Source organism: Stegodyphus dumicola, chromosome 10, assembly GCF_044657685.1.
Source record: "Stegodyphus dumicola isolate Sdum_Otavi_A_Nest chromosome 10, ASM4465768v1".
Lineage (NCBI taxonomy): Eukaryota > Metazoa > Arthropoda > Arachnida > Araneae > Eresidae > Stegodyphus > Stegodyphus dumicola.
In genome coordinates, this window is record NC_140777.1 from 72,181,740 (window position 1) to 72,207,356 (window position 25,617).

The 25,617-nt window shown below is 31.6% G+C and overlaps 1 protein-coding gene across 1 annotated transcript; it reads left to right on the plus strand.

The window, feature by feature from the left end:
• Positions 1 to 33: 33 nt before the first annotated feature.
• On the plus strand, positions 34 to 25,617 carry ATPsyngamma (ATP synthase, gamma subunit). Its single transcript, XM_035371001.2, has 7 exons — positions 34 to 187; positions 11,664 to 11,698; positions 14,786 to 14,917; positions 17,789 to 17,990; positions 18,102 to 18,245; positions 19,908 to 20,128; positions 25,280 to 25,617. Exons 1-7 carry the CDS (start codon positions 144 to 146, stop codon positions 25,378 to 25,380), a joined length of 879 nt encoding a protein of 292 aa, XP_035226892.1. The 5' UTR covers positions 34 to 143; the 3' UTR covers positions 25,381 to 25,617.

A 25,617-nucleotide genomic window follows, 5' to 3' on the forward strand; every position in this document is an offset into this window, starting at 1 on the left:
ATGAATGCAGATGACTACCAACCGAGCCTCAATAAATATTTGAATTTGCAGAGTGGCAACATCTTGTTGTTAGCGGTGGACAACAAGGTCGAAAGAACTGTGCGAAAAACATTTAAATATTCTCAATATAAATATATAGAAACATGTTTAGTTCCGTAGTAAAAGTTACAACTCTTGCACCATCATGGTAAATATATTTTAACAATGTTTGAAGGATTTGATGTTTAATAAAGAATACAATCTAGATTTCACTCTGCTACTCTCATATCGTGCTAAAATGAAGAAATTAAAATTTTCTCGAAATTGTTTTTAGGATTATGTGTAACTGTGCTGATTATATGGTTTGGGGAATATTTCTGCGAATGAGAAATTTTGATATATATAAAATCCCCCTTTTTGGGGGGAAGAAGGTATTGATATCTGGGTTCGAAATTACAATATATAATTTTAATCTAATGTTGATATTTTTTTCATATAATAAAATATGTTAAGCCGCATAATCTGGATGACTATCAAAAATTTAATCAGCAGAATCATATATATGTTATGTTTCTGTAGAAATGTTTTACTGAAAGCTTAGCGTTTAATTTTATAACATTTCTTGAATTATTAGAAATTTCTAACATACTATTAAATTATAACTAAGTATACTGTAAAATAGACTAGTTCATATTATGTAGACTTTTTTGTGCATACCAAAAGAGTTGCATATTTTCTGTTTTTTCATATAAAATATGGATAATGTAGACATTTTTATTAATAAAGCACATCTGAAACATAAAAGTGTGATGCTGAATTTCTAAAACTAAATCTAATCTTAATTAAACTATATGTATTTCTTTGAAAGGCTACATTATAAGATTATTTCAGAATTACTTCTGATTTTATTCAATTTTCAAGAATTCAGTTCAGCTGGTTGACTTATTGATGATACCATAATGAAATGAAAACGAGGAATTATTAATCATAGAAATTAAACAAAAGGTGTATTCTTTTTGGTAAAAATTTTCTATGCAGAATAATGCATGAGTATTGTATTATTGTTATAAATATTTGTTACAGATAGAAGTTAAAAAAATAAAAAACTGAATTGAACTTGATTTTATAATCATATTATGAAACATTTTGTAGTAATTTTAATAAATTATAAAAATTACATACCTTTTGATGTTGTCTTTTGTTTTCATATCTGGGATGCAGCTCAATAAGTATTTTGAACATTTATGTTTTTTCTAATGTTTCCACGGTTTTTGTAAGTGAATGCATGTTGCTGTTTAAGAATTTTTAACCATTGCAGTAAATATAGAAACTAGTTACATTAGTCTCCCAGTGCTGTTCCATTATTAGGACCGGATTCAGAAATATATGTATGTAAGCATGTGTACACACACACATGTATATATATGTGTGTGGTGCTACTTTGGTGGACGGTTGCATGGATTTCTGGCGATTTACTTTGCCGCGGTTTTTACTATCGTTAGCCATCTTGAAAAATGCTGTTTTTGCGTATTTTTGTGCATAGTAAAGTATTTGAAACTTTAAAAAAATTAATATCATTAAAAGTAATGGATTAATTTTTTGTTGAAAATATTGTTTTTTAAGATGGCAGGCAAATGTAAATAAATATGTTTACTACCAGTATAAAATACTAAAGTAAGGTTAAATTATTACTTTCATATAACAATGAAATATAATAAAAACAAGGCTATAAATACATTGCGCCAACGTTTAATTGGATTAAAATATTACTTAAACTGAATAGCGAATTAAAAACCATCATACCAACATTTAAAAGAATTAAAATATTACTTAAATTCATATACTTTAAAATAAGTAAATAAGAACGCATCGTACACTGAAGCTAAAATGACAGCAATTAGAAATTTACTGCCGGTAAAAAAGGAGGAATGTCTAATACTTTTTTTACCGTTACAGTGGTTATTTTTTCCACCGTGACCACAATACCATATACGGCCATCCTCAGAATCCACTCTTTTAACAATCTTCATCTGTGATCCAAATTTCTCGTACTTCATTGAAGAAGCAATTAGCGAGGTTGCCTCAAAAAATTTTAAATAAATTTCCTCTGACCATTGTAACAATTTATAAATAAATCTTTGGGTTATGGTAACTTGGCAAACATTTGGAGACCAACCCTGCTACAGCAACCTGCTAGTTATTTTTTTTTTGGACGCCATTTTGTTTTCTTGAAGTAAAGGCATTTTTTTTTTTTTCTCAACATTTATTTCCAACAATCTGCTAGCCGAATTACGCTTATGCTAGAACTTTTATGGAACAAAAGTGATTAATCATGACGAAGATTAGGTGCGAAATTGGGAGAAAGTGCAGAATCGCCCACTGCTTGCCGTGTTTTTAAAAATTGCACATACACGGTATCATCCATGTACACGTCGACCTATTTTCACTTAAAAAAACATCCCAGAATTGCACAAAAATGGCATTGCGCACACTCTTGACTTTATCCATGTACACTGCTAAAGTCCTAGCTAGTAACCTTTACCGCCTTACCAAAATGTCGCCAAACTACCTGTTACCATATTCCAAAGATTAGCCAAATCTTTGATTAGGAAAGCCAGGTTGGCCAAAATAAGGTCACGAAGGCCAATTTTTTAATTCCGATACCAATAATTCTTGGCACTTGCCAATAACAATATTAATCTTTGAAAGGGACATATCCATTCCCTATGAAATCTAAGGAATTTGAAGAGATGAATAATAAAATTTTAAAATGGTGCAATAATGCACAAATATTCTGTAACCAGTCAGGGAGCTGATTACCTCATGCATAGAATTAAAATTATTTAAATAATCATACATAATAAAATCATTTAAAAAAATGCAAAATTAAATTTTATTTTAATATTTAACAGGCATAAATAATGTTTAAAACATTAGATTAAATTTGTAGATAATAAAACCAATTACTTTTAAAGCAAGGTGATGTCATTGATTACATCATCCACAACATAAAATTATATAAAATATTATAAACAATAAAATTTTTACTTCAAATAAAAATGCAAAATTAAATCAATTTTTAATATTTAGAAGCCATAAATAATATTTAAAACACTGAATTTATGCATAATAAAACCCATTATTTTTTAAATAAATGACAACAAAGTATCGGTTACCATAAATAACTTGTCCAGCAATGGGTTTACTATAAGTCGTATCGTTTGCCAAAAAAAAAAAAAAAAAAAAAAATTGCCAAAATTCATGCACCCATCTACCAAAGTAGCACCATATGTACATATACACGTTATATATATATGTACATATATACGCACATACATACTTACATTTTTAAATACAGTCCCGATAACAGAAGAGCACCAATCTTCCTAATCAAAGAAATTTCTTTTTTGAAATTCAGTATCTATCATATATTGGGTTGAATCTGATAATGTGAACTTGTTTTTTTTTTTTTTTTTTCTATAAATTTGAGGAGCAATAAAAGTGTGATAAGAATAAAGGGTACTATTCGGTTTCGAGGGCCATAAAACAATTGCACCAAAAATGTACGCGCAAAAGCGCCAAATCTAGCAAACGCACCCATTTAAAACAGCACGCCAAATCTAGCGTACGCGCTGATTTCAGATTGCGTAAGTTTATATAGTTCTATATTTCTTAAGACGCCATTGAAATACTAATTTAATTTGAAATCCTTTTTTTTTTTTTATATCGTATGGATTTAAGAATTTGGGAATTGCCCATGACAAAAATTCGGCAATAGAATTTTGGGTAAAGTGCAGAATCACCCACTGCTTGACGCGTTTTTAAGAATTGCACATAACTCGGTATCCATGCGCACATCGACTTATTTTCACTTAAAAAAAAAATCCTAGAATTGCACAAAAATGGCACTGCGTATGCCCTTTACTTTATCTACGTGTACATCGACCTATTTTCACTTTAAAAGTAAAAGAAAATTGACAAAAATCCAATTGTTTTTTACACTTGTAAAAAGCGGCAAACAAATAAGTGAGCGATTCTGCACTTTACCAAGAATATTTTCAAAGAAAAGGCATCATTCATTATAGAAAATTACGTTTGAACAACCAACGAGATGAAATTATGCTTTAGCGATAAGTCGGTAGTGAAATAGCGATGCAGGCATCCATTCAGTTACGTTTAGCAATTTTTATATAAATTATAATAATGATCTGAAATAGTTATTTACTCTTATGCTTCTATTCAGTCATGTTTAGCCTTTTTCATAAAAATTATAATAATAAAAAAGTATATAAAATTAACCTTTCATCTAAATTAAAACATCAATCTTAAATAGTTATTTACTATTATACTTCCTTTCTTGCCGCAATTATTTTTGGCAGCATTGGCATCAACAATAGTTTGGCGATTTTTTACGGCCCTCGAAACCGAATAGTACCGAATAAAGTATTAGATTGGCTGTAATTCTTTAATACCTTAATAATACTCTTTCTTCAAAATTTATAAAGCTTGCACTTTCACTCACTCTTATATAGAAATTCATTACTCTTTTGTTATCAGGACTAGATTCAGAAATGTATGTAATGTGTATCTTTATACACATACATAAAATACTATATTATTTGCAATGAAAAGTGTTTCTGGAACTTCAGTGTTCACCTTAGAGCTATTCTTCAAACTAATGTGATGACGTGCAAAAAGGTCAAAGTTCAAACTTTATAAAGCTTGCACTTTCAATCACTCTTATATAAAAATTTGGTACTCTTCTGTTATCAGGACTGGATTCAAAAATGTATTTAGTATGCATGCCTATGTATGGATGTATGTGTTCATGTATGCGTGTATGTACATATGTAGATATGTATGTATATATATATATATATATGTTTACACATGCGACATGAATAGGATATTTAAAAAAGTTATTCTGATAAAAAATTTGCTGGACTAATTAAAATAATCTAAATTTGGAGGAAGCCACTTATTTATATATAGAGTTCATCTGCTTTAGTACTGCTAGGAACAATGGTGACCTAGAGCAGGGGTTCTCAATAAGGCGGAAATTAAATAGTTTCAGGGAGGGGGATGTGATCAACTTTTTTTTTAGCTGTTCAGTATTTAGTTTAGTTTATGAGTGTAAAAAAGATACTTTTGGGTCAAAATGTATTGCAGGGTGTCCCTTGGCAAGAATTGGCGATTTTTTGATGCCATTCTTGTTTATATCCAACGCCCTCCCCAGTAAAACGCTGTTTAAAACATAGTTAAAACCAAAGGTGAAAGTTTCCACAGTTTCCGGACCCTTAAATATCACTGCATGATTTATTAAGAAGTGAACGAAGCCATTATCAAGAAGACAGTCGTACAACTTCCAGCAGTTGGTTATGATCATTGTTCCAGGTAAAATGTTCCATTGAATTACATCCAACAAAGTTGCTTTTCTTCTGTTCTCAACCACTTCAAAAAAAAAAAAAACTTGCACTACCATCAAACATCCAGTTTACCACCGGCAGCCATTTTACAATGTAAAGCGAAAAATATGCAACATACTTCCTAACCGACATCGAACGTAGAAATCAACCCTTACAAATGTTTTCCCAACAGTCCAGTTCACCGCAATCACGCAACCAATCACATCATAATAGAGTTTCCATAAAATTCAACTACTCAAGTTACCATAAATGAATCAACAACTTGGCGATAATCCAAGGGGCACCTTAAAATATAGACTATCTATACTTTTGTTCAAATTTAAGTATTTATCAAAATTGTTTATTCTTTTTGAAGCTTAACTAATAAAACACATTAAAAGTAATATAAATCTAAATAAAAATATACATTGGTTTGCATTAATTAAAGGAAAATCACAAAAATGATTATTACTCAAAATGTTACATGTAGACGTTAAAGAAACTGACCCACAGTATGCAACACATATTAGGACATATTGCCATATTACAAGGTAAGCATATGTATAAAAGCCGACCAGCGGCCGAGTGGTAAAGTTGCTGAACACTGGTAGTTCGGTCTGAGGTTCGAATCGCACGAACGCGCTGGCTGCATGGGCGTTTTCGTGGTTTTCCCCATGTGTAATGTGTATACGAGCCAGTTTCCCTTAGAAAGTCCTCCATGAAGATATCCCTTCCCTTAGGCAGATAGCCCTTGTGTGCTTTGCCATAATTAAATACACCAACACCATATGTATAAAATGAACAAATTGAGTGTGTCAGTTTGGTATAGGAAAATTATCTTCAATATGGAGTATGATCTCCCTTAGAAGCAATACAACATATACAACAATGTCACATGCTGTCACTTATGAAGTCTATAAGTTCCACAGGAAGCGAGAGCCATTGCTCTAGCAAACCGATTGCAAGCATGGCATGGGTCTGAAGAGGATTGAGAACGGCTATATGTCTTCCTAAAACATCCCAAATCTGCTCGAAAGGGTTCAAGTCTGGTGATTCAGTTGGTCACTGCATGCACTGAATTGTTTGATGAGCGTTATCGTCCTGTAGCAGGAAATTATCACCTATTGCCTGTCTTAAGGTGCGCGTGAACATCAAGGATGTCATAGCTATACACCTGAGCATTCATGGTTCCATGTGGAAAGACATGGAGGTCTGTACGTCCACCCAAAGAGGTATCATGCCAAACACAGACACTGCCTCCCCCATATATATATCTTTCATGGATGTTTGATGGATGATAATGGGTTTCAGGTTCTCTCCAAATCAAGTAATGCCTACTATCGCTTTGTAGGCAAAACCTGAACTCATCTGTAAAGAGAACAGGTTGATGTGCCCTCTTCAAACTTTCTCTTCTATGACATCATGTGAGCGGCATGCAAATGGCTGGTCGCCTTGTGTACAGACCTCCTTATAGGGGTTGGCCATCCTTGGCTGAACCCCCTGGATGCCGAAGCTATGGTTAGAAATTGTTGTAAAAGTGTGTGAACCACAAAAGAACTCACATTTAGCCATCTGGCCACTTAGTCGTACCTCTAGTCTTCCAGTAACTCACCATTGCATTCTTCGGGCAAATGATACCTGGAGGTCATTGGTACAAATTGACTACCCCAGATATCTTACCACAACAAAATTTACAGGCTTGCTCTGAGGCATGCTATTTTATGCTCCTCGCAGATAACATATTTCGATTACAACACCACTAATTTGCATATTGCAGTTTTACTGAACCAATATTATTTGACAACATATTCAAATTGTTAAGTTTACAGTTTATCTGTCTGCTCTTGGATTCGCATTTGCTAACACAAATGTTTTTGAATTTTTAATTTTATTATTAAGAACTACTCTTCGTACTTACACCACATAAAATTCTGCAACAAAACCACAAAAGTTTTAAAAGCAACATATGTTTAGAATTCCCGATACAATATTAAGTGTTGCCATACATTTTTTAGCCCAGAAGAGCCATTATTCTTGAACTTCATTTTTGTGTTGAATCAATTTTGTTGGCTGTTTCACTTTTCAAATAACTAGCCATTGTCACATCTAGCTGTTAAAATAGTTAGGCTAAAGAAGAAAAAATATATATAATGCTTGCAATAAATGTAGCTTGTGTAATTTTGCAGTTCCAGCTGATGATTTAATAAAAGGAATAAAGAGCTGTGCTTATTACTTTTAAATCACCTAGCTTGTTAATCAGTAATGGGCAGATTAAATTTAAAAGAAAAATTAAATATACTGTACAAAGTCCGTAATCCGGACTTCAAAGCCACAATTTTTATTTTTTTTTAATTTTTTTTTTAATGCTTTATGCATGCGTGTAATGTGTTTAATGTATAACGGGCGGTATAAGCTAGGCTAAATTTATCTTTACCGATTCTAAGGCATTTCAGTTAATGTTGCAGATTGTGCTGTTCCTTAATCTTCTAATTGGATCCAGCTTATTATTTTTTGCAGACTGTTAGAGCAGTTTTATAAAAATTAAGCTTGAACTTTCGATTCTGTCAAAAAGAGTTTCCAATTCTGGAGCTGCCAAAGGATCTACAAAGCGAAAGCATATTTCGATGTCTATCAAAGAAAAAGTGGAATTGCTGCAAAAAATTACAATTACAGGACTTGTACAGTGGAACTTTGTAACTGAACAAGAAAACTACTTCTGCATGTTCTTCTGTGGGAAGCCACTTTTTACTTTCTAGACATTTTAGCTCCAAATTAAGCGTAAAATCCAGAGCATAAATAGTTAAAACATGTTCATCAAATGATAAGGAATAAAAATTCTTCCAAACTTTTCTGGTTTAAAGAATCCATTGTTTATTCGCTTCCACGATTACGATTTGATCTTAATGTTGGTTATGGAGTTGCTACATCATACGATTTTGACAATTTTTAAGGCCATTAACTGGCATTAAAAAGCGTATAATTTTAATTATTTGTAATAGTATGAGAAAAAAAAAACCATTTGTTTGAAACATTCTTTGAAAGAGACTTAATATAATAATTTATATTTCGTATATCTTTACTAAAAAATGGGACATGACGACCAAAACTGATAAACTCTGAAAACTTCATTTATTTTATTACATACTTAACATGCAACTGTGCATTATGATATGTGTATAACATGCCTAGGATTTTCACTTATGATACGATACATTACGATATGTAAAAAGGAAAGGAATAGGATGCCTAGGATTTTCACACAAGAATCAATCCAAATAGTCAAATTTTCAGCAAGCCAAAACTGAACGGATACACTTTTAAAAATAAATAAATAAATAAAATAAAAAAATAAAAATTCAACTTCAAATTAGTATCATTTTTGAATAGTTTGGTTTGATGTTTACTTTGACTTACCTCCAAATTCTAAGTTCTGACAAACATTCCGTCAAAAATTTTGTTTAACCTGAATTCAAGTAATTTGAGTTTTAGTGTATATTCACATTAAGTAATCAGAGTGTATTAAGAAAATAGAAACTCTACAGAGTTTCACAGATGCCACTTCATATCTTAATACAAATATGACAGGTAATTAAAGTTTGTAAAGGTTTAAAGGTATCTTCATTATTGTTCCCCACTGCTACACCCTAGATCTCAAATCATTTATATTGCTAGCACTACTGTTTGTGTAATCTGCTACAGCTTGAAAGTTGTTATTGTCTTTGTCACTGTCCTGTCTACCTTCTTAGTGAACTTCATCAAGAGTATTAGATATCCCCATTTTCTTCAAGCTTTAACAACTATTGCTTTGTCAGTAAGAGCCCATGCACCCAAAATCTACAAGTAAATTAAGACAGAAACAGCCACCCTGTGAATGAATCCATTTCAAGATTTAGGAGAGATCTTTTTTTTCTTTTTCTTCCCCCCCCCCAGAATCATCAATAAATTATTTAATAATTTATTGCTATAGTCATTATGTCTTTTTGATCTATATAGTTGTCTATGCTATAAATTATTGGTTGATTAGGCTTATTTTTAAGGGGGGAGGTGTACTTACAGATGTAAGTTACTTTTTCATGTGATTTAAAACCTTTGTATGGGTCTCAAAAAGGGTCAGTTCTTTCTAAACATAAAATTTGTAAGAGAAAAGCTACATAATAATTTTTATATAGAGATTGTTAGAAACATGAATATCATTTCAAGAGTTCCTCTTGGAGTTTCACAGGCTAAGAAACATTACTCTAAATAACCAGTTTTGGGTAATGATGTAGTATGCATTCTACTCTTTTTTTATTTATTTTTAGATGGTGATACTAAAACTGGTTGTTTTAATCTTTTCTTTTAGTACCATTAGTATAATTTGCAGGATTGACAAGGTAACATGAAAGACAAGAGCTTTGTCAATCCTGTAGACAGTACTAATATTTAAACAACTGAATCTGAAACTAAAGATTCTATGCAACATGCAGAGTACCACACAAATGCTTTCATGTTACATTGTAGAAGCATGGTGGAGATTTGCTAAGAAAAGTTTTGACCATTTTTTTACCATGCTGTGTGACATATGTGATGTATATGGATGAATGACTCATAAAATGGCTCTTTTAAGGGCCATTCTATTTGTTTTATAAAATTTGGAAGGAACTTAATGAAATTAAACATTCAGTAGATTAATTCAGAAGTCAAACAACAAAACTCAGTTATATTTTCAAAATTTTCACAGGACTAGTTTCGATAGTTTTACCGAACCACCATCCTCAGTTGCAAAAACGCAAATGAACAAGATAGGAAATAATGATTAGATAAGAAAGCCTGGACAAGAATAAAAAAGTGCCATCTCTTGATGAAACCAGAACTAAAACATAATTTCTTTAAAGGCCGAAGGCAAAGTTGGATTGGAATTAGGATCGTTAACTAGAACAGAAAGATTTTTTTGTATGTGAAATGCCTCTAGAAAATCCAGTTCTCCAATGGAAGATGTTTTTTGAATAATTTTGGCAGCAGAAAAATTGAAAGTGTGATTTTTGAACCAACAATGTTGAGCAACAGAAGAAGACTTCTGTGTTTCCTTTTTTCTAACATATGCCTCATGTTCCTTGACCCAAAATTTTAAGGCTCTCTTAGTTTGGCCACAATTAAAAATTAAACCACACTGGCAAGGAATCCTATAAATCAGCTTATAAAATAAATAATTTTTTTCTTATTTTCACATTCAAAAAAAATCTTTCTGTTCTAGTTAACAATCCTAATTCCAATCCAACTTTGCCTTCAGCCTTTAAAGAAATTATGCTTTAGTTCTGGTTTCATCAACAGATGGCGCCACTTGCTTATTCTTGTCCAGGCTTTCTTATCTTATCTAATCATTATTTCCTATCTTGTTCATTTGCAGTTTTGCAGCTGAGTATGGTGGTTCGGTAAAACCGTCGAAACTAGCTCTGTGAAAATTTTGAAAATATAACGCTGATTTTTGTTTTTTGACTTCTGAATTACTATTTGTTCGGCGTGTTCTTGTGTCTTAATTATTAATCTAAAAGTGCTTTGTCCCTGAAGGACTATTGTTTTTGTTTTGCGATTTTGCGTTGAAAACTTTCTAAAAGGCTGTATCACTTTTCAAATTGTTTCCACCAAATACTATCGCCCTGTATAATATTTGAAGAAATTAAGCAATAAAGAATCTTGCATAAATGTATGTATGTTTCTCGCATTGTGATAAAACAATGGTACCTAGAGCCATCCAATTTTAAATGACGTAATTCTACTGCATATATGGGCATTAGAAACCCCAAATTTGAAATTTGGAATCTATTTTATTATCAGTTTCATATTTTGTAAAACTTTAACAAATTTTTAATTAACAAATTCAAGGATTTTGGAGCGAACGATGGCAATGTTGTACAAAAAAAAAACATTTTTATCTCCAGCGCATGAGACTGCGTATCGGAAATTCTAAAGATATGCTCAATTTAAAAATATTTTGCGATATTGCTGTTGAAGTGAATTTTATGATTTAAGCGTGAAGAACTTGATATTTAATAAACAAAGGTAACACACAAAATGTTAAAAACATGCCCCTTTGAACGTAATTTAAAATCTGAAAGCTTTCAGATTTTCTTTTTTTAAATATATATATTTTTTTGTTTTTTGTATTTATTTTTATATTTAAAAATAGCATTTTAGTGGCACCATCTAAGGAATAACTAAGTGACTAAAAGTGGTAGATTGCATACTTCATGACTACCCAGTTTTGTGCCATATCTAATTAAAAAATTTTTATCATTACAGTACCCAGTTCCGTGGAATGGCTACCTTAAAGGATAGTAAGTAGTAATTTTATCGTTTAAGTGTATAGGTTAGTTTTTGATACTGAATAAAATTTATACTTAAATAATATTGGGAAAAGTGTATCAAAAGTTGCTATTTTTATGTAATCCTTATTTATGCAGATTTCAGAATAAACTTATCTGCTTGAGGGAAATTGGTAGTTAACATATATGCATTTTGGTGGATTATTGTTAACTTCCAATTTTTATGTGTACTGTTTCACAAATGCATTTGTGAAACACATGAGAGCTAAATATTTAAGTATTTGTGAAACACTTGAGAGCAAAATACTTAAGCATTTGTGAAACACATGACAGCTAAATATTCAAGTTAAATATCATAAAAATAGCACAGTGACTTGATTTAAAATGAAAAAGACGTTCTGTAATTGTCAAATTAAGTTGTTTTAGTATTTAAATCGAAAATAATTAATTTTCTGTAAATTAGCACAATTATGTAAATTTTTTCTCGCATTATATGAAAGTTCACAATTATATAAAGTAGTTTCAATTATTTGCAAAACCATCACTCGTTGGCAACTACTTTTTCACCACTTAACACATTAAAAACAGTAGCCATTAAAAATAAAAAAATAAAAAATAAATAAAAAAAAAAGGCATTATGCTGAAAATTACATAAAACAGGAATGAATTGACAAAATTAAAAATATAAGAAAAATCCATAATTAAAACATTCAAAATTTCATAAAACAGTGACAAATTAACTGAATTAAAAACACAAAATGTATAATGAAACACTCAACTTTCTATTTGCATAGTCATTTACATGCATTGAGATCTGATCAGAGAATTGCAGAATTTTCATTGTTGCTCTGTGGTGAATAGTAATCTAGTGATTTAAAAATTGAATCTTTCTCTGCAGTTATATACAATATATGCAATCCTCAAACTATACTCTGAGATGAAAACATTCTTATAAACAATTTGATGTGCCAAAAATAATATGCCTACAGCATTCAGATCTTATCAGATGCCTTCCGTGCTGTCAGAAAAGGGGCATTCTGCCAAAGCAAGAAGGGTTGTTATAACATTTGCCTTCCTTTGAGCACCATTATAAACTTCAACTACACCGCATGCTTTCCATGTATACATCGGCCTGTTTTAACTGTAAAAAATTTTAGAGTTAAATTCATGCAGTGCACACTCCTGCGCTTACTACTAGCAGGCAATACACGTTATTTCTGAAAAATGCCCGCACACAGTGCCATTACAATTCATGACAAGGGAAAAAAAAAAAAAATTAATATCAACATACTGCCTCAAATTTCAAAACCACGCAAATTAATACCACTGCAATGGAATAAATAACAGCATTAAGTGTTGCATAATGCACATGCAACAATTAGTAGGTTGCCAGATAAATACATTTTCTTAAAATTCTGGATTGTCTATTTTCGTCACATAGCACTTTCCTGGTGATTCTTATTAAGGTTAATGCAATGCAGTACAAAGTCCATAATCTGGATGTCCATTATCCAGAATGATCTATAATCCGGACCTCAAAGCCACAAACTTTTTTTTTGTATGCTTTACACATGCGCGTTGGGAGGATGTGTCTCTAGATACGTTAAAAAATGCTTGGCATAATTTATGGCCAGCTACCATATTTTATGGTGAGAACAATGAAGATGATAACCGCGATTTGAAGGTTTTTGGATATCCCAAACTAAAGGTGAAATTTTCCAATTATTGGATTTTGTAAAGAAATGTGGAGAAGCGGTAATAAATGAAGATGCTATAACAAAAGTTTTTCATTGCGACGACAATGCTCCAATCATCAATCAATGGATGGCAAAATCTGTAGTATGTTTCTAGATCCAGAAAATACTGCTTCCGATAGTGAAGAAAGTGACAGAGAGGTTTTGCCTGTTTATAGAATGTTTGTAGAGAAATTATTAGCACAAAAAACGAAGCAACTTGAACAACTTACATTGAAAGAAATGTTTAATAAAGTAAACAAATAAATATTAAGCTTTTTTTTTTTTTTTTTGTAAATTTTGATACCCTTTAGGTCATAATTGCTCTTTATTTCATAAATTACGGTTTCATATTTTTAATTTATAATTTCTGTATGCCATCTTACCAGATTTAAATTGATGATCTATAATACGGAAAAACCCCTAATCCGGAATCGCTGATGTCCAGATGAGTCCATATTACGGACTTTGTACTGTAGTGTCAAATTTTATCATGTTATATTTTTCCTGCAATTTTTCTGTGATTTTTAGAGTGCCTTTTTTATTAAAAAATTCATATATTTCAAGTACTTATTTTACTGTATGCAGAATTTTTTGAAAAATGTTATGTATCGAGGCACATTATACTGTGCATTTAAAGATATTGAGTGCAGGGTAGAATCCATCTATAAACCAATAAATTAGCACCGAAAATGTCTGATAAGAAATAGGCACTGAAACATTTTTCATTTACACAGTCTAGTAAATGACTGGATAGTATCTTAATTACTAAATAATTAGTGAATAAGGCTATCTTTATAGAGTCACTGGATAATGTAAGTACTTGCCTGTTCAAAATTCTTTTCTGCTAGAATAGTTTTCATCCCAGTGTATGTGCTTAAAGTTTTATAGAAAAATGTAACAGCCAAATATTGTTCAAAATCTGTGGAAATGGCTGGAAAACGTATTTATAAACTGTACATGTGTATAGATATGATGTCATTTTAATTGACTAATATTATTTCTGTAATTCTTTATTTTTCACTTTTTACACATGAACTATTTGTATATTATTATTCTGTACTTCCCGGCTGTTAATTCCGTGTAACTCATGTAACTGTATAGTTCAGTGTTCATAAAAATGGTTTTTAAGTTTCTTTTGAAATAGAAATATATGTAATTTTTTATTATTTATTAAGTTTTTTTCATTAGTATGCCCATTTGCTTTCAATACAACATGGGTCTAAAATATAGTTTCTATTGCCCACATGATAATAAGGGAGCAATGCTCTGGATGCCACCTGAGTTGGCATCAGACTTTGATTGTTGATCAAATGAAAGCTTTTTTTTTTTTTGTTTGTTTGTTAATTATCTGCTTAATTTCTAGTTCGTATGAGGCTCAAATCAGTAAAGAATATTCAGAAGATCACCCAAAGTATGAAGATGGTGTCTGCCGCAAAATATGCTCGTGCAGAAAGAGAACTAAAGCAAGCTCGTCCTTTTGGTGAAGGTGCACAATGTAAGTGACTTGAAAAGATTTTCTTTTGTTTACATTTCATTTTTTGCTATATAAATTAGAATTAATTTATCTTTTTATTTTTAACTGATGGGTAAATATGTTTTGTATGTAGTACATCAACAGTTTTGTATGTAGTACATCAACAGTTTTGTTGCTCAAAACATGATAAACATGCATATGCCATGCTGTGAATCTAAATTAATAGCTGAAGCATGAAAGTAACATGAATCCTGATAAAAAAAAAGTAACAGCAGCTCTAAAATCCATATTCTCTTTACATTCTTTAGACACAGAGTTGTCACAGATATTCCATACATTCTTTAGCATATTCAACACATTTTTTAATGTATTCTATACATTTTTTAGCACATTCTACACATTTTTTAATGTGTTCTATACATTCTTTAGACACAAAACTCTTCCAACTGTGTACGTTAATTATAATTACCAGATGCTCCTCTCCAATTTGAGTGCTTTATTTAGTACTGTTCTGTTATCGAGGGAACGGGTTCAGAAATATATGGATGTATGCGTGTATGTGTTCATGTATGCATGTAAATATGTAAGTACAAATGTATATGTGTGTATACATATACAAATATATGCACTTACATACATACATACGTTCTACTGAATCCGGTCCCAATAACAGAACAGTACCCTTTATTCAATGAATTAAATGAAGTATTCAATATTATATTACAAAATTGGCTTTCAACTAAATGATTTTGTCTCACTAAATGTTAAAAAATTGTTTCTTTTGAGCACATTAAAATAGGCAACCTGTGTTCATAGGTGTAGCTAATACTCTTTTGATTTATGATATTTTCAGCTTCTAATGTTTTTGCCATGATTTTTCCCTATGTGGTATATTGTTAAATATGTTGCTTTAAAATCTGTATTTGATTACAAAATATATGTACTCAGCCACTTCAGTATAAATAAGAAAATTTAGATAACTTTGATTTGAATAATTTCTATCTGGAAAATTAATAGATGTTTGTAATTTATATCTAAAAAACATCATGGGAAACTTTAAGAGGGTGATATAGAGAATTTTGCCCTACAGATTCAGAATGTACAGTTTCCTATACTACTGCCCTCCCACTCTTCTCCAATCTTAGCCAAGTGAAAATAAATAAGCTGCTATTTTCTTCAAGGTATCTTCTCATTTTAGTACTCCAGGTGACTGAATTAGTTTTTAAATAGGGTTCAGTATCTGTTTTTAAATAGTATCAATTTTTCAAAAATTAAATATTGATCCCAATTAACAATAATCAAGCTGCTGTGTCTTTTGTAGCTAGAGCAGAAAGGATATTTATTTTTTAATTCTATACAAATTTTTTTTTTTTTACTCCCCCTACTATTATTATCCTGTCCTACTCTCATCAGTTTTAAGCAGTTAACACAATGTTCAATAAGTCCCGGGACTAACCGACAGATGGTGTAGTAATATCAACCTGATTTCGTTGCTTGAAATAACTAACCTTCAAATAACACATGTCTGATTTTCATGGCATTCGGACCGGAACCATCGAAGCTACTGTGGTGAAAGTGACACTACTTGTGCATGGGGATGAAATGGAGAAAAACAAATTTCGAGTATTGATCAAACATTGCTATTTAATGGGAAAAAATACAATCCAAGCTCAGCAATGGCTTGAAAAATGTTATCCAGACTCTGCTCCATCGAAAACAACCATTTGTCATTGGTATGCTGATTTCAAGCACCGTCGCACGGATACAAATATGATTTTACATGAAAAGTTGGGCATGAAAAAAGTGTTTTCCAAATGGGTGCCATGTGTGCTCACAATGAAACAAAAGTAGCAACGAGTTGACGATTCACAGAGCCGTTTGTCATTGTTTACTTGTTTACTTGCAATAAACAGGATTTCTTGCATCAGTATGTGACAATGGATGAAACATGGAACCATTATTTCACACCAGAGTCGAAGTGGCAGTCAGCTGAGTGGCGTGCAGCCGGTGAAATCCGTCCGAAGCATCCAAAAAACGCAACAGTCAGCTGGCAAAGTCATGGCATCAGTGTTTTTTTATGCACAAGGTATAATTTGCATCAAATACCTTGAAAAGTGAAAATCTACCAATAGCACCTATTACAGTGAGTTACTGGTGCATCTGAAGAAAGAAATCGCAAAAAAACGCCCGCACATGAAGAAAAAAGTCATCTTCCATCAAGACAACGCCCCGTGCCACAAGTCAATGCAAACACTGGTTACATTGAACAAGTTGGGCTTCACTCTGCTTCCCCACCTACCATACTCCCCAGATCTAGCCCCTAGCGACTACTGGCTGTTTGCTGATCTGAAAAAGATGCTCCAGGGAAAAAGATTTGGCTCGAATGAGGAAGTCATCGCTGCCACTGAAGCATATTTTGCGGACAAAGACAAATTGTTTTACAAGCATGGTATAGAAAAGTTAGAAAAGCATTGGAATGATTGCATAGCTCTTGATGGTGATTATGTTGATGAATAAACGTGAATTTTGTGAAATGAATGTTGTTTTCTTAGTTAGTCTCGGAACTTATTGAACGATGTGTTATGTGCGTGCCATTATTCTTGCTTGTCTCATTGCTGCAAGATTTTACTTATGCTTCTCTATACTTTGCCATTAAAACACTTTGTGTTTAAACCTGTAGATAAATAGAAAATTTAATATAAGTAAATTTTAAAAAATTGTGTGTTTTTAAAGTTGAAAGTATTTTTTAATTAATTTATATATAGTCTTGAAATTTGTAATTCATATTGCTTTGAAGATGCTAGTTATGCATATTTTTCCATCTGAGCTTTGCAATGAATTTACTTTTTCAGTATAGGAATTCATTGAAATATAATTTTAATTTTATTTCAGCTTTTTATGAAAAGGCTGAAGTCAAGGGAGATGATAAAAAACCTGGTACATTGATAGTTGCTTTAACTTCTGATAGAGGCCTTTGTGGAGCTGTTCACTCAAATGTCTCTAAAAAAATCAGAGGAATGCTTGCTTCAGTGGCTGATAATTCTGATATGAAGGTTTTATGTATTGGTGACAAATCTCGGGCCATGCTTCAAAGGTACTACATTGTGAATAATTTTTTAGATTATTTTTTATATATGTTTCATTTTTTTTATTATGTTAATGCACTTTGTGTAACTTGTAACTTGATTTGTAATTTATTTTATAGGCACTTTCCACAAAATATCATTGCTGTTTTCTCTGATTATGGTAAGAAACCCCCAGTATTTGAGGATGCAACTACTATTGCTGATTACATCATCAATTGTGGTTTCCAGTTTGAAAGGGGTCTTATTGTATTTAATAAATTCAAGTGAGTTGGTCTTGTTAGTGTCTACTGATTTTTTTCCATTTAGGAAACTGGTTATATGTGTATTTAACTTTGAACCAATCATTTGACATTTAAGTACAATGCATTATTATACCAACTTTTATACTATTATAAATTTTTCTGAGTTATTAAGATTTTGTGGAATAAATGCAAACATTTGGATGATAAGCAGCTTGAATTATCATGACATAGGGTCAAGCATTATGAAGTTCAGTAACTCAAACTCGGTCCACTAAATCAAACATGAAGCTGCTGTTTCTGCAGATTACATGATTTTTATTTTGCAGTGGTATAACATATTAATGTAGTTTGAGTTTCTCAACAGCTTTTTGAATAAGAAGTTTTCAAGCAATTTGCCTGAAGAAAACGTGATTTTGATCTACGTACTATCCATTTATTATCACTTGAAACAAATGGTTAGCCACTTTGCTTTCTATTGAATATCTTTTATGTCTCCTGAAAAAAGTTTTCAAGATGAGTAATTATTGGCTGTTCTTTTATCAGTTAAAGAAATAATTAGCTATTAAATATTCATGTAGTTAGTGAGTAAAATATTATTCCATGATGTTCGCATGAATGCTTTGGGAATGAAGTGATAACAGTGTCAGTTGAGACAGCAAATCCTTTTAAAAATCCAAGAGTGTTCTTCAAAATATTTTAGTAGTACCATATGGTGGCTGAAAGTGAAAATATAATAAATTAGTTATAATTTGCAAAGTCCTTAAGTGGTGAAGAATTTTACTTTGTTGATCATGTATTCAATTTCCTGATATCCCTCACTTATTTGGCATGTTTGTTGAACAGAATATTGTTAAAATTGAGAAATCACAAGAGTGTAAATCTAATTTCCTTTCTTTGAAATTTGTCATGAGAATGTGGGAGAGTGTTAATGCAGCTTAAAGATCTTTGCATTGTGCAGATAGCAGCATTAATAAATAAAAGTTTGTTTTTGATAATAAAAAAAAAACATGACAGTATATACTGGATGGGGAAACAAAAATTCAAACACCAAAAATGAGTTATGCTAGCTGAACAAAATTTGGTAGGTGTGTTTATTCAGGCTAAATTAACACACACAAGCCAACATCAGACATCGGAAACAAACAGGTAAAAAAAAAAGGGGGTGGAAATTGTGTAGTAAGTCTCAGCAAAAAACTTCCAGGTTTTTATATTGGTGCTGTAGTGTGCACATATGCATATTGAGCAGCAAAGATGAATGCTGCCACTCACTGCAATGAGGACTTCTGCCATATACGGTTATTTTGATATTACTGGTTGATTGGGTGTTGGTTACTAGAGATTTTATTGTAGTTTATATTTTTCTCACTAATACATAACATTTCATTTTTAAAAAATTATTTTTTTTTTTTTTTTTTCTCTTTAAAGTTAAGTGAAAAAGCAACTTGACACTGATTTCAAATATAAAATCTTTCGATTTGAAGATTATCTCAAAAAACAGGGACCTATATTTGATTGTCATTAAATAGCATTTTATTTAAAATAATGCACCAATAAGTTTACTTTTTATTGTCATGTGAAATTTTACATTGTTTCTCTTCCAATTAAATTTTCTCTTTTTCCCAAATTTTACTAAAGATAGATGTAAAAAAATGCAGAATAGCATATTTTGTTTTATTTTGGTAGGTCGGTTGTCTCTTACAGTACTACAGAAATTCCAGTTTTCAGTGCAGAAGCTATCAGCAGTGCTGAAAAAATCAGCATATATGATAGTCTGGATGCAGACGTAATTAAATGTTACCAAGAATATTCTTTAGCTAGTATGATATTTTATGCCATGAAAGAAAATGCGTGTAGTGAGCAAAGTTCCAGAATGACTGCTATGGACAGTGCAAGCAAGAATGCAGGTATGTGCTTTATTCTATAAAATTGCTAGTATGATAAATCTTTAACTATACTTTTGATTTTATAATGAGATTTTAGAAATTGGCAAAAAAAAGGGTACTTTTCCGTTTCGCCGGCGCAAACCTCGCCAAGTAGACTTTGTTGGCAACAGTATACACATAAAAAATGCTAACAAATGTTAGGTCTAAGAATTTTTTATTTTGAAGGTATAAACATTTTAATATGGTTCAAAATTTTGAAAAAAGACAATAAATTTGTAAAAAGACATTAATTTAAGAATTTACTATGCTTTCATGGCTCAACATCCTGATTACGTGAGATGAGATCACGTGTCCCCAAGTGATCTCATTGCACTTAACTATGCTACAAAAATCTAATTCTCTCAGTAATTAATTATCTACATTAATTTCAAGTTAAATCTTAATTTGGAATACAAGTTTAAATGCAAGAATTATTTCAATTCGTACAAATAGCTTACTTATTATGTAAAACCACAGTGCTTTACTTGGCAAGTGCATTCCCATTAGAATAGATGGATTTAACCCTTGACTTTTGCCTTTTCTATATTTCCACCTTCGGGAGTGCAGTGTGATTGCATCCTAAATGACTTAATTACCGCGAATGGCCTTAGGGCACAAAATTGATAACACATACGATGTAGTACATCGCTAGTGTATTCTCATTAGAATTGATGACTTTAACCCTTGATTTTGCCTTTTCTATATTTTTGCCTTTGGGTGAGTGGTTTGATTGCATTCTAATTGACTTAATTACCACGAATCATCTTGGGGCATAGAATTTAGCTATCTTGTAAAAATTCTATGTAATTGTATGCCAGTATTGAAAGACAATTGATCTGATAAGAAATGGCTGTGACTTGTTTTGAAAATGAGGCGTAAAAGGTTACCAGCGAAGATATTCTGTTTGGCATCAGTTGTACTGTTCTTAGCGACTTTTATCGTTTGTGCCAGCAAAACGGAAAAAGTACCTATTATTGTCCTAAATTGATGCAAACATGAAAAGTGTAGAAATTTGGTCTTTATTTCCAAATGTGTTTGTAATTATGTACAAATAATTTTATGAGAAAATTATCAGCACATTTTGTAGAATATGGTTTCTGTGAGCAGGGTGTTACTGCTTTTGACAAACTGAATTGCTAAGCAGAATCCTTTTTATTTTTCTGTGCAGTAAGTGTAATTGTGTTAGTGAATCCACATAGAAAATTCATGATAACTTAAAAGAATCATTTATTGCACATTTTGTTATCAGTTTTTTCCAAATATTCTTAAATGTATACAATCCAGTATCTTAGTAACTAAAAGGGATATAAATGAATATGTGTTGAATGTGCTTCAAATTTTTGCATTGCTATCAAATAGGAAATTGTCAGATAGTCACAGTTCGTGATATTAAAAGATGTAATTGATAATAAAATATTCTTATCTCAATCTATCAACGTGACTCTGAAATGGAAATAACTTCATTTATTGAGGATGGACTTATTTTGTTTATTTGTGGAGGACAGTACATGAAACTACTCATGAGCAAAATGTTTTGAATGTTTTCTTGGGGTGTGGTATGTTTTATTGAAATAAGCTAGAACAATTAATACAAGAGAAATTTGTGTCACCAGCAGCAACATATGCACTGCAGAAGTGTAGCCTTTTATGAATGTGTATTTTCACTTATCCAGGTGCCACAGCCCTTCATTATGCACAAGTGGTTCTGCAGACATTGAATTTAAGTTTCTGTTTTGATCGTTGCCTTAGCTAGATTCAAACCTTAATGAATGGTTAATAAGATAATATGCAAACCTCATTAAGTACCTTGCAATTTAATTAACAGAATGACATTGTGGACAGCCTTAGAATGTGTTAACTGTGTAAATAACAAACACAAAATATGATTTTTCATGTGAGAGAAATAAGAAGAAATGTAGTTACATCCTTAGAATGTGAAAATAACAAACCTAATGATTTTGTAAGAGAAATAAATAAAAAAAATGTAGTATGTATAGTTCTGAACACATAATTATCAGCAGAATACGTTTTTATGAGTTAACTTAGATCTTACTTATGGATGCCATGAATGTCCACTTTTTATTTATTTATTTATTTTGTAATTGCTTTGTATTTGTTATAATTAATTCTCAAAGCCTATATGGCATAAATTATTAAATGCATTTATATAAAATTTTGAATGTTGATTTTAGAAATCAGTGGCGGTTCGTGGCTAAAATTAGTGGGGGTACTGTTCCAAAAAAAAAAAATGTAACCTTTGTTTTAAAATTGTGTAAAAGTAAACAAGCATGTATAAAAAGAAAATTTATTTTGAAACTTCATGAAATATTACAAGGAAAAAATTAAACATTTCTTAATTACTTTAACCAAAATTGCTACAGTTGTCTATTCTTTGTCTGTTCATTTAAAAATGAAATCCATTCTTCTTTTAATTTGTGCAAAAAGATTAATAATTTTCTTCTTGATCTCTGGATGACAACTAAGGAAATTTTTCTTTATCGAAAGCAATGCAAGCACATTTAGTTTTTCTGAGTTCCTAGTGTTTCTTAGAAAAGTTTTCATTCTTTTAAATGTTGAAAAGCAGCTTTCTGCTTCTGATGTAGTCATGGGAACTCTCAAGAGAATTTTTATCAGTTTCGTAATTTCACTAAGAACATCCTCTAGATTATTTTCGAAGATAAATTTCAGTAGCTCAATTAATTTAGTATTCATAGATATCAGACCTACAATATAATACTTTTAGTTCAGGTTCAAGCTTTTCTTTGTCAATCATTGGATATGCTTCAGTGGCCAGTACTATTTCTTCTGTAGAATGTTCATTCCTAAAATTAAGCATTTATTGTTAAACAATTTAGCAGCTGCTAAGTGTTTAGTGGAAGAATATCTGTGCATTATATCAATACATAGTATAAAGTCACATATTTCCTTAGCTTCTGCCATCAGTGTCTTTGAAAATTTATCACAGTAGTTTGAGTTTCTTAATTCTAAAATAGCAGTTTTGAAATTTGTTATATATTCATTAACTTTAAACACACTAATTTCTCTGGATTGCATTTAGTCGTATATATTATTTCATCATGAGGTATCTGGATAAAAAAACTTACCAAAACTTGAAATTATCATCATTTAGATATTTTAAAATTCCTGTTGCTTTTGCAATAGTTTGATCTGCATTTGATGTTGACTGAATTTCAGTAAAGCAATTTTTTAAAAGTTGAAAATTTTCATGAACTCTGTTTATGATCCGTATGATGAAGTTCCACCTTGTGGAGGAATACCACACGCACGGAGTAAAAAGAAGTCATGTTTTTCAACAACATGCCATAATTTCCGGCACTGCAAGAGCGACAGTGCTCCACTCTCTACCCGGCTCGCATGCTGCTTTCTGTGTGCGCATGCGCAGAACAGCCAAACACCACGTCGCTGGAACTGTGAAGCGTGCAGTTCCAAATAAAGACTTTCACAAAGTGGGGGATGGCTACTGACAATAAGGATTATGTATTGTAAAAGTATAAAGAAAGAATTAAAGACTAAAGGGCACACTATATTAAATATTAAAAATAATAATAAGTGGAAATAGGGGGTGCTGCTGTTCCACAGTGCTTATTACGAGCCGCCTTTGTTAGAAATCAAAGATAAGGCAAAGTGAAAGACCTGACAAATTTCCAAAGGAGACATTATTTGATATTTGCTTAGTTGGGATATCCATTGAAATAGTCTCAAAATAATATTTGTGTTGAGAATAATGCTTCATTTATGTACAATTATATTGTTACGTTATTTTTCTTCCTTTACGTTCATACGGGGTTCGTGCGGATTTGGAGTGAATAACGACAACAGTACTCAATGAAGTATCAAAAACACACTTTATTGGCCAGTATTCTCAGGACAGCTCCAATAACATGTTTATAGTCATCAAAGAACTACTGTAATCACTCTGAAACAATCAGTGACTCAGCCTCCAGGCTACAACGGTAGAGACAGCTTCACAGCAAAGCACCAGAGTACAGCTCCCGACTCAGCTCAGTCATTCTCGAAACTCTCAACGCTACAACTCGCAATGCACTCGACGATACACTAGAGTGCAGCTCACGACTCCTTGGGTCAGTCGTTCCCAGGTCTCAGCACACTCTAAGAGGACGATACACTAAGAGACTCTTTCAGTTCACTCACTGACTGACTATCAACTCGATGGACTCTCACTAACTGACTGACTTTCCACGCACCAGCAGGGTTTATATAGCTTTTGGCTTGTGTTTGAGAACATTCTGGGCTAAACCAGTAAGAATTCATTCCAGAAGGTTCGCCATCTGTCTATGGCATGTCGCCAATTGGGCAAGTTTTTGCCAAATATGGCTATCCTGCCTTCCTTTGCCATTATTATGGCAACGCTAAACCTGTTTTGCGGGGAAGCTATCTTACCACACCTGGACATTCTGTAACAATATTTATGCATTGTTCACAGTCAGTTCTAATGTTGCTGGGAGTTGTAGAGCAGAATTATTAGAGTTCCTTCAAATATAAAAATTATGTTGTCTTGCTTATACTACACTGTTAATCAACAGAATTATTCAAATACTTTCATTCATGGAGGATTCTGGCTGTTTTAGATTTTATGGTGGATTTCTTATATACTCTTCTGTTATGGGACCCGATTCAGAAATGTATTATGTAGGCATGTATATATGTGTGTATCCACACGCATTTATGCACATATATATATAAATTTCTAAATCTGCTCCCGATAACAGAACAGTAAAAATTCTTCTATTCCGTTACATTGTATAATGTTTTCTTTTCCTATTTTTGACATTCTTTCTAACCATTCTAAGAAGAGTAAATATATGTATAAAAGTTTTATTTAAAGGAAAAAAAGTGTGCTGCAGTTTGGCCCTTTTACTTATATATTGCCTTCCCATTTTGTGGTTTCTAATGTTGCACAAGAAAATTTTTGTCATATTTGTCAACTCTTTCCTATCACAAATAAATATTTATCTGTATTACTATGTTAACTTTTATTATTATTAAGTAATTTCGGATGTTATTAAAATTAATTCTGTGTTCCATCTTTCTAGTTACTTTGATGTCTTTCTTATAAATAATTGATGTGAATATCTATTTGTCTTATTACAGGAGAGATGATTGACAAGTTGACAATGACATTTAACCGTACAAGACAAGCTGTTATCACTAAGGAGTTGATTGAAATCATTTCAGGAGCTGCTGCACTTTAATATAAACATTAAATAAGAGATCATTGTTAAGAAAATTTATTTTATAGTTCTCATCTATAGGACAATAAGGAGCTGAATGATTGGAATTTTCTAATGTCTACATTCTGTTAGTGTATATTTTCCACTAAGTATGGAGACATTAAATTCAAATTGGCGTTTTTCAATAGAATTTATTTCTGTTTTGCATTCATACTTAACTATGCATTATACTACATTGATTAAAAATCAGAGCTGTAA